Here is an 11444-nt window from a genome sequence, read left to right on the forward strand (position 1 = left end):
GTTTTTTATAAGATAGTCCATCCAAGTGTGATGCGAAGATTGCTAAGACACTTGGGGTACTTGTTGTGATGGAGAATATGGCCACCAAATTGCACCTTGAGCTCAGTGTTCGTTTGTTTGTTTGTTTGTTAAGGTGAAACACTCGAATCTCGCTTGTACTGGTACTGGTACTGGTACTGGTACTGGGCTTCAGTCTCCATTTCTTGAAGTATGAGTTAAGGGCCCCTAAGTCTTCTGTTAGTATTGCCACTGACTGACCAAGCTCTCTTGATTGACAAGCCAGGGCGATATTTTCTGAGTATGAGAATTTCCTTGAAGATGTTCTTGGAAAGTCAGAAATGTAGAGGCTGAACAGAAGAAGCGTGAGAACTGAGCCCTGTGGAAGTCCGTTATTTAATTCCCTTATTGAGCTGCGATTTTCACCCAAGCAAACTTGAAAGTATCGATTACTTATTATGTCACCAATAATAGATGCTGTTGTTTGCCATTTAATTATTTTCAGTAATTTGTGAAACATCCTTTCCCTCCAGACTGTTATGCTGCCGTAAGGTCGATAAAGGCCTCAGTTGTTTTTAGTTTCTCCTGGAAACTAGTCTCTGTGAAAGTTGTCAGAGCTATTACCTGGTCATTGCAGCTTTTCTGAGGCCCAAATCCCTCTTGTCCTATTGGAATGTGTTCTAAAATGCACTCACTAATTCTGTGATAAGTCTCTCCAAGAGCTTATACATGCAACAAAGCAGAGAAATTGACTGAAAGTTCTGTGTCGGATCAAGTGATTTTTTAGGTTTTAATATTGCCACAATTTTTGCATATTTCAGTTTCTTGTGAAGTGTTCCTCTGTTCAAAATAATAGAGAAGAAACAAGTCAGCCGGTGTTTGTTATTTTCCCCAAGATGGCATAAAAATTCCATATTAATATTATCACACCATGAAGCATTACCACTTTCAACCTCTGCTAAACGTACCTCTATTTCATCTAGGATGAATGGTGAAGGGAATTTTGAATTACTTGGAAGCAGAGCTTTTACGTTTGTTAGCTCTTTTTATTCTGGGTGTATGCTGTTTAGCCCTTGGTGGTATGGACATTTTTACTATATGGTTAGCAATATGACTGGCTGAAATACCAGGCATCTGATCAGATTTATTAAAGGCACCACCCAATTTGCAGACCAAGCCTTCTCACTTCAGTGTTTGAAATTCAGCTTTTGTACTGTCTCGGAATAGTGCACTTTGCTGGCATTATCAAGACTATGAAGTAGCTCATGTGCAATGTCACTGTCTCCACATTTGTTAAATTATTCATATAGGTGTTCACCCCTCTCATCCCACCCTGGCATATATTCTCTGCTATAACCAAGGGAAATATGTTTCTTAGTAGATGAAAGAACAGCTGCACCAAAACAGCTGTAGCTCTGGGGTTCTGGTGGAATGAGAAGAATATATTTTTCCAGGTGATCCTAAAAATACTGTCAATTTGCCTTTCTAAAATTCCATCTAGGTCATGGCACTGACTTAACCAGTGGGATGGATAAGTCAGTATTGAGAATAACAGATATGTGATGGCTATGTGGGAAGTCTGACAAGACTATTCTTGATGTAGGAATTATTTGGTCTTTATGATCATGGGAGACAAAAATGGAGATCGGGGTTATAGCCTCTCTATCATGTAGCTGGTCTAAATGTCTCCAGATCCTTGGCATCAAAAACTAGGTAAAGACTGTTGTTTTCAGCCTAATCGACAAGTGCATTATCACAGTGGTTGAGTGCATACTTCCACTGCACATGGTGGCTGTTAAAATCGCCAACATATGCTGATGGATGGACAGCAATATGCAGAACATTTGGTGGTCACTCTACATTAGGAGGGTTATAGTTATTATGGATAGTGAGTTCTTCAAGCTTTATTGAAACATTGTAAATGTCATCAGCTGTATTTGTTGAGATTAAGTTTTTACAATCAGTGTTAGTTCAAATGTAAGTGACACCAGTATAACCACAGTGGTAAGTTGCACCAATAAGCTGGTAGGCATATATCCTTTCTCTTTTATAAAGATCTTCTTCATTTTATGCATGGGTTTCATGGATTAAAAACACTTAAGTGATATTACATAAAAGAAATTTTGACTGGTAACCTTGGATAATTCCTTGTAGATTTAGTTGGCAAGAAAGGACTGAAGGTCCCATATTTTTGGCCATTTGTCTCCATGTTTGTAACCAGGAAGTAAAATAAAGGTCTGGCTTTAGGGACGGCCTAGCTCATTTGGTGTTAGCCAGGGTGCACATGCAGTATTTTACTGTGGACACCAGTTGGATTTACACACAGGTAATATGTTCCAATACTTTGTTTCTATCTTTAATCTTACCCAGTACAGTTTCTCATAAAACTAACAGTATCATTCTGTTACTGCTAGGTGAAAAACTGAAGTAGGTGTAACACTCATTTTGTCTATATAGTCCTGAAAATGAAATCGTATGTCTGAAAGATGTTGGGCAATAATTAAAAAAGTAATGATGTAGTGAGTGAAGATGGAATATTACCAATAAAATAGCTGGAATGGCAAGCCATTATTAAGCAAAGAAGGAAAATCTGAAAAGGAGAATATTATATAGAGGGTCTATATCAAGGAAACAAACTTCAGGACCATGTTACAGAAAGAAAAGATATGAAGTAGGTGAAGATGAGATGGGAGATATGATCCTGCAAAAAGAATGTGACTGAGCATTGAATAATCTAAGTGAAAACACGGCCCCTGGAATAAATGACATTCCCAGAACTATAGCACTTGAGACGAAATGCTATCAGACTTGAGTAAGAATGTAATAATTCCAGTTCCAAAGAAGGCAGGTGGTAACAGGTGTGAATACTACTGAGCCATCAGTTTAATAAGTCATGGGAGCAAATTATTGTCATGAATTGTTTCCAAGAGAATGGAAAAACTGGTAGAAACCTACCTCAGGGAAGTTCATTATGGGTTCCAGACACATTTAGGAATGTGCGGAGCAATACTGACTCTGTGACTTATCCTTGAAGGTGGGTTGACAAAAAGCAAACCTTTATTTATGGCAATTGTAGATTCAGAGAAAGCTTTTGAGAGTGTTGACTGCACTACACTCGCTGAAATTATGAAGAAAGCAGGGGTAAAATACAGGGAGCAAAAAGTACATTTACAACTTGTACAGAAACCAGAGTGCAGTTACTGAGAGTCAAAGGACACAAAAAGGAAAGTCGTAATTTTAGAGTGAGTGAGACAAGATTTTAGGCTATCCCTGATGTTGTTGCATGTATAAATTGAGCAAGCAGTGAAGGAGACACAGGATGGACTTCAAAAGGGAATCTAAGTTAATGGAGAAGAAATGCAAACTTGATGGTTTGCTGATGACACCACCATTCTGTCCAATGCGAATGCTATGACTGAAGTACAGTAGCAAAAAAGCATTTCTGAAAAAGAGGAATTTGTCAACATCTGATTTCAGTTTAAGAAGTGTCTTGTACAGAAGTGAAATATGAACTGTTAACAGTTTAGACAAGAAGAGAGTAGTAGTTTTTGAAATACACTACTACCCATTAAAGCTGATACATCATGAAGACGACGTGCTCCAGATGTGAAATTTAACCAACAGGAAGAAGATGCAGTGATATGCAAATGATCAGCTTTTCAGAGCATTCACACAAGGCTGGCACCGGTGGCAACATCTACAACGTGCTGATGTGAGGAAAGTTTCCAACCGATTTCTCATACACAAACAGCAGTTGACCGGTGTTGCCTGGTGAAAAGTTGTTGTAATGCCTCATGTACGGAGGAGAAATGCGTACCACCACATTTCCGACTTTGATACAGGTTGGATTGTAGCCTATTGTGATTGCGGTTTATCGTATCGCGACATTGCTGCTAGCGTTGTTCGAGATCCAATGACTGGTAGCAGAATATGGAATCGGTGGGTTCAGGAGGGTAATACGGAATGCCGTACTGGATCCCAGTGGCCTCTGACAGGCATCTTATATACATGGCTGTAATGGATCGTGCAGCCACGTCTTGATCCCTGAGTCAACAGATGGGGACGCTTGCAAGACGACAACCATCTGCATGAACAGTTCGATGACATTTGCAGCAGCATGGACTATCAGCTCGGAGACCACGGCTGCGGTTCCCCTTGACGCTGCATCACAGACAGGAGTGCCTGCGATCGTGTTCTCAATGACAAACCTGGGTGCACGAATAGCAAAACATCGTTATTTCGGATGAATCCAGGTTCTGTTTACAGCATCATGGTGGTCGCATCTGTGTTTGGTGACATCATGGTGAACGCACATTGGAAGCGTGTATTTGTCATCGCCATACTGGCGTATCACCCGGCGTGATGGTATGGGGTGCCATTGGTTACACGTCTTGGTCACCTCTTGTTTGTATTGACAGCACTTTGAACAGTGAACGTTATGTTTCAGGTGTGTTGTGACCCATGTTTCTACCTTCATTCGATCCTGCGAAACCCTACATTTCAGTAGGATTTGAAGGTCCTGTACAGGCCTTTCTGGATACAGAAAATGTTTGACTGGTGCCCTGGCCAGCACATTCTCCAGATCCCTCACCTATTGAAAACATCTGGTCAATGGTGGCCAAGCAACTGGCTCATCACAATACGCAAGTCACTACTCATGATGAACTGTGGTATCGTGTTGAACCTGCGTGGGCAGCTGCACCTGTACATGCCATCCAAGCTCTGTTTGACTCAATGCCCAGGTGTATCAAGGCCATTATTACGGCCAGAGGTGGTTGTTCTGGGTACTAATTTCTCAGGATCTATGCATCCAAATTGCGTGAAAATGTAATCATGTGTTAGTTGTAGTATAATATATTTGTCCAATGAATACCCATTTATCAGCTGCATTTCTTCTTAGTGTAGCAATTTTAATGGCCGGTAGTGTATGATGCTGTAGAAGAAAGCAGAAGTTTGTATGGGTAGATCAGATAACGAATGAGAAGGTATTGAGTTTAATTGGGAGAAGAATGTTTTATGGCACAAGCTGAATAAAAAAAGGGTTGGGATGATAGGACACATCTGAGACCTGATAGAATCATGAGTTCGGCAATGGAGGGAAGCCGTTGAGGGTAAAAATTGTAGAGGGAGACCAAGGCTTGAATACAGTGAAGTAGTTCAAATGGATTTAGCTTGCAGTAGTTCTGCAGAGATGGAGAAGCTTGCACTAGACAGACTAGCACAGAGAGCTGCCTAAAACCAGTCGTTCGACTGAAGACCACAGAAATATCACTAATTTAAAAATTACAGTCATGGACAGCCCATGATTAAAAGTCTATCGATAACTCCATTAATTTTTTCTCCCCAGCTAAGACTTCCTCATGGCTGCCAAATTTTTGTGTAGTAGGATGTACCAAGTCATTTACAAAACCTACAATTTCCAGAAAAACTCAGTTTTTCCCTACAAAATTTCACATTTTGCATGGTAAAATATGTTGCACAAATGACAAAGAATGTTTTGCTATTTAATCCAACCAATGTACAAGGGTAATCCAGGAAGTAATGATGATTTGGCTTTAATAAAGTCAAGAAATAGGTATTTTAAACTAATATACATCACTTAAAGAAATTTAAGCCTGATTTATTTTTCTAAGTAATTGATTCCATTATTTAAAATTTTTTTCGTAACTGTCTGCCAGTCTGGTGAAAAAGATGGGTTTGCAGTGGTGTATTTAAGCTGCTGCCTTTGCGTGATACAGTTTCACCTTGTCAGATCTGTCAGTTACCCGTTATAAATCTTCCTGATGCATGGTCACCTTTAGGAATTGTTCTGGTGGTCCAGCTACTCCATCCCATCACCGTGTATGAACTTCCTTTTCTTCTGGACTTCGATCCTTGTTGGGTGATGCTGAGATGTTAGATCACGACAGTTACTTCAAGCTAGTTAATAAACTCTGAACTCTCATTTGCACTTCTTTGTATTTAAATGTTTTCAAGTTGCACACTGATGTATCCCAGTGATTGTAACTCAAAATAGTTCAGCCCAATGTTAACACATTGTGACTCATAATGTCTGATCTTTAGGCTGTACATAAGATCTCTCTCTCTCTCTCTCTCTCTCTCTCTCTCTCTCTCTCTCTCTCTCTCTCTCTCTCTCTCTCTCTTCTTTTTATTTTTTTTTTTTTTTTTAACATTAAAGCGATACATTTGTTTTGGATCCCCGTTGACATTGGCACAGATGGCTCCGAGTAAGAGGGTCATAGACAAAGCATACATATAGTGCTGGACATCGAGTGAATGCCGTACATTACGTGACTGCTCTCCACTGCCTCTGTTGTTACGGTGCATGCTTCCTCCGTACAAACATGTACCAGGGCAAACAGTATCTGCTCCTTTCCTATATGCTACTTAACAAATATTTGCTCTCATGATCACCTTTAGCTGGTACAAATACCCATAGTGGACCAGGATATTTGATGAAATGCCACATTACACTACACTAGCTTCAGAATTTGTGTGTCACAGTTGCCTGCCATTGTCCATTAAACCAGGCCATTGTCCATTAAGCCAGTTATTCACTGTGTTCTTCAACTCAACATAAGATTCAAAATGTTTCATATCCATAAACTTTCTGAACGTTTTAAAAAGTTTCTTGTGTAATTTGGTTCAGCGATAACATCTAATTCTTGGATAGCTGTTAGTGTCCAAGTATGATGAGTTGTATAAATAGACAAAAAATTAGTTACCAGCAAGTATTATTGTCTGTTACTGTGAAGGATTAAATTAGTATATAATACAAGGTGATGCATCCCCTGAGGCATCAAGGGATCACAAATTTGGCATTGGAGGGCAGCGTGGTGGGTAAAAATCATAGAGGGAGACCAAGAGATGAATACACTAAGCAGATTCAGAAGGATGTAGGTTGCAGTAAGTACTGGGAGATGAAGAGGCTTGCACAGGATAGAGTAGCATGGAGGGCTGCATCAAACCAGTCTCAGGACTGACGACGACGACGACGACGACGACACAATGTGCAGCAGAATTAAAGGACCACTTTTTGAAACTCTTATTCCCACTCATTCTGACACCTGAGTTTGAAATCTGGCTTGAAGGCATGTATGATCTTCCTCTGCAATGGTGCAAAAGTCGGGAATCTTGAGACACCCTTGGGCTGAACGACACTTCAATTGTCAAAACAAAATGAGGAGTGAAATGTGGGTTGCCTTCTTTGCATGTGTTGACATCTTGCTGTTTGAAGTGTCAGCAAGCCCTAGGGTGAGATTGAAGCCCGCCAAGCTTTTGCACCATTACAGAGAGAGGTTGTTTGCACTTTTGAGCCAAATTTCAAACTTAAGTATTGTACTGTGTGGGAATTACAGGGTTTCGAAAAAGTAGTCCTTTAATTCCATTGCACTGTGTATAACATAGTTATTACTTAAGATATTTGAGAGAGAAATTTGCACAGCTGTTTATATGTTATGTAAATAAACAAGTGGTCATATGAGTAGAAATCTATCTTAAAGAGTGTTCTACATAAACTATATGACATAACAAAAACTTTTTTGAGACTGTATGTGTTAAGAGGCTCTTAGTAGTACAAATTAGTGTAGAAGCAGACTTGCAAAAACAATGGCGCATGCAAGCACTCAAAAAAAAAGTGTGTGTGTGTGTGTGTGTGTGTGTGTGTGTGTGTGTGTGTGTGTGTTTGTGTTTGTTTTTCTGTAGTTAATGCTGCCGTCTCTGTTTTTCCAGCTTTCAAAGCAAGCAGTGAAGGATTACAACAGAGGGCGGATGTACCTGTCTGACTTAGCCAACAGGGAAGGTGTACCTGTGTATGATTCTATTCCTGAAAGTGTAGAGTGTGTTATCCAGAAGTGCAATGCACGATAGCACAAGCTCCAACTGCAATTTGGCAGTGTTCAAACTTCATGACAGGTGTTCCTAAGTCAACCAAGTGAGCCAATTGAAAAGTGTTACCACAGTGATGCAGCTATAAAAGTGAATTGAAGAGTCTTAATTTAACAGCTATTATCCCCGAGACAGGTGTGTTGTGGTACAGTGTGTGGGTGCTCTCAGCAGAGCTGCCATTCTGCTGCAATCAGTGGGATTCAGTAACTGTTTTGTATGTTGTGGTATTAGCCGTAACTATTGGCATCTCACAATCTGAAAATGCGTGCCATTATATTGAATTGAAGTAGTGAATATTTATTCAGAAAGAGCAAGGTGACATCACGTGGTTGAGATTTTGTGCTGTCTTGATACTATAAAAGAAGGTAGTGCTATTAATTTGATGAAACATCTCAAACTGCCATTATTCAATAATTCAAATGATTGGTGTTTCTGTGGAAACATTGTTTTCGGTTTATAGATGTCCGTACTGTGGGAAGAGATTTTATTGGTATTTTTTTAAAAAAAGCAGCTATTTTTAAAGTTTATTTTTTCTCTAACATCGAGCTTTAAGACAGTGACCTGCATGTTTGGGGAAAAATCTAAAGAACAAAGGATGAGTGTTAGTATGCCCACTGTCTGTACTAATACGTCAAGACACTATCCCGTCATGGGGTACCTCACTGCTCACATTTTACTAATGCAGTTTCAAAATTGAGGCATCACATTTATACATCAGTATTGTTTTTGATTCTCCTTACATTTTGGTACATGCACTACTTCACTCAGTCACTTCCATACATTTCTTCCTAAAGAACTGTCTTTTAGCTTAAAACCAGATGTGCAGATTCCTAACTCGTAATAAATTATTTATTATATTTATACTTACATATTAGGGGACTAATGGTATCTACTTAATCATGTTAAACTTGAACTCTTCTTTCATTTCTTTCCTCTTTTTTTTTTTACTTCATTTGAATGTGAAATTTTAGCTTCAGCAGCTTGTTCTCTGGCAGTGCCTCTGTACAAACTGTTAGTGTAGCTACCTCAGGAAGACAAGTGAGTAGGATATGGAAAATATTCGTGATGCTAATAAGTACTAGTTTTCCACTCTACACTTGCCCATTATGAACAGGCCAGAGAAAGTTCAGTATTTTACAGAAGTGAGTGACTTTTCAGGAACTGTGAATCATTTAATTGTAGGGATAATTGAGGGATTAAATTATTTGTGTTAATCTTAGCAGAAATTGACATCACATAGTTATGAGAAGGGTTTCCCCTTTCATTAAATTTTTTATGGTTCAGATTCCTAATAATTTGACTTTAATACATTGTTAGATTCTGGTCTAGTACACTTAATTCTCTTGTATAATACAAATTTGATGATGTGTTTTCTAATATTGGTAACTAATCAGAATCCCTGTAAACTTCCCTCCAACTAGAATCAGCATGAATTTGGTTATATTTCTGTGTGAAAGAAAGAACCTTATGTATTCAAAGTTAACTTTTATTAGAAAAACTCCTAACCCCCCTCCCCCACCTTGAAACACAGTTATAAAAGGTATGTAACTGCATTGTGTGCAAGTCATATGGTCAATACATCCGAAATATTCTGCATCCAGATAAGATGGTATTAAGTTGATGGAAAATATTCTGGAAGAACAGATGAATGTTGAAAGTTTTTATTCTCTGGTGACTCACCAGAAGTTACAAATTACAGTGAATAGTTTTATGTTGCAAGTAATACTATTTGTTTCTCTTTATCCATTCCACACTCCTTCCCTCCCTTATCACAGTTTCCCTCTTTCCCATTTTTGTGTAGTCACCAGTAAAGCTTATAGTTGTAAATTTTTAGCTATTTTAAATGCCTGAAAATGTGTAGAATGTTGTCATTCACAAAGTACCTGACGAATATGTGAGGCAGTGTTTAAGTTAGATGTCTGTACTTACATGCAACTGCATTTATATACTTTAGTCCATGGATAACGAATGTTTGTGTGAAAATACATTTGTTTTTTAGCATATTGTTATATTTTGACATGTGATTTTCTTGTTCTTGTAGTTACACTTCCTCCCAGTCATACACAGAAATTGTTTTATGAGTTGTAAAGTTTTATATTGATTAAAAATTAATCTACAGTCTGAAAGTATTATACTCAGATATTTCTGTTAATTATAATTTTCAGAATTAATAACAAGATGCTGCTAATATTGAAACTACCTAACTACTATCATTACTTGCAGAATATGTTGATAAATTTGTACTGACATTTCTTTTTTAAAAAAAGAAAGCGTGTAGAATACAGGAGACAAATGTGGCAATGGTGGGAGGTTCCTTTAATGGTAGTGTTACCTTCAGAAGAGGAGGAATTTATGTATTCTGGTTCAGTTTGCACTTAAATATGCCACTAGGTTTTTTAAGCAACTTAAAATTGAATAAAAAATGTTGCCAGAAATCACCTAACTGTAACATATTCTGAAATTCTATTAACAGAAATCTATTTTCAATGTTAAAGTAAGATAAATCAGTATTATTACAGATTATAACTGGAAAACTAAAAAACATTTCTTGCATATTAAGTACTTGAAAGTGGAAGAACTCGGATATTCTGTTGTAAGTTAGTACTTTTTCAAAAATCCTGCAATAAATATTTTATTACATCTTCTGGTACTTTCAATGAGAGTCTTACACTAAGAATTATTTATGTTGCAAGATAATGTTTCTCACATAATTTATTTGCTCATTAAACTAAAGCATTTTTAATAGATTGTATAAATTTTTCTGTAAATATACTGTCTCATTTACAATAATACTTTGTCTCCAATGTATTTATAATGTTAAGGGCTCAACAGCATTATCTTCATTACCAACAAGAATAACAAACTTGGCATGGAGGCAGATGGACAGAAGGAAACACAAAAAAGTATGTTAAATATTTTTTAGTGCATCAGATATAACTGCAACATTTAAGGTTACATTTGACAAGTCTTGGGTAGTTTATTGATAAACATCAATAGAAGTACTACCTTACAGTGATGTTATTGCACTTTGCCTCCCATGACCATTATTGGAAACACATGGTGACAGTACAGTAAACATGTACAGTGATGCAGTTGTGCATATACTATCAAGTGTACTTATGAAATGTCACAATAGCCGACCAAAGTGACCTAATTCTAGGTGCATTTATATTGCAGTTTACTAACAAATGGACAAAGTATTCTATTCAAAATGTGCCACACACATTTAAATTGTTCATTTTTCAGTCTTGCCACCATGAGTGGACACAGACTTATTGTCTCAGGATTGTGATTTGAATATGCTTTTTTGTTTCAAGATGTGGTACAAACTGATAGATGAAGATAGTTACTTTTGTGCTGCGGCTTTTGTGCTGCAGGTACTGCATTGGGTGTGCTCTGCTATTAAAGTGGAAACCCTTTGAAGTGGGAGCAATTTTCCCAGATGGACGCCTTATGGATTTGAGGGACCATATAAAAGAAGGTAGTGTATGGAGGAGATAGCTAGGTGAAGTGGTTCTAGGATTTGAGAGGTATAAGAGATCATAATCATGTTGAACTTC

General features: G+C 37.9%; 1 protein-coding gene across 2 annotated transcripts in view; it reads left to right on the forward strand.

The window, feature by feature from the left end:
- LOC124556841 overlaps positions 1 to 10327 on the forward strand; it is a 594435-nt gene extending 584108 nt beyond the window's left edge. For both annotated transcript variants that reach the window (XM_047130858.1, XM_047130859.1), the window contains exon 15: positions 7729 to 10327. In XM_047130858.1, coding sequence (XP_046986814.1) covers positions 7729 to 7866 — 138 coding nt within the window. In that variant the 3' untranslated portion in view covers positions 7867 to 10327. The remainder of the gene's footprint in view (positions 1 to 7728) is intronic.
- Positions 10328 to 11444: the final 1117 nt, after the last annotated feature.

Source organism: Schistocerca americana, chromosome X (genome assembly GCF_021461395.2).
Source record: "Schistocerca americana isolate TAMUIC-IGC-003095 chromosome X, iqSchAmer2.1, whole genome shotgun sequence".
Classification (NCBI taxonomy): domain Eukaryota; kingdom Metazoa; phylum Arthropoda; class Insecta; order Orthoptera; family Acrididae; genus Schistocerca; species Schistocerca americana.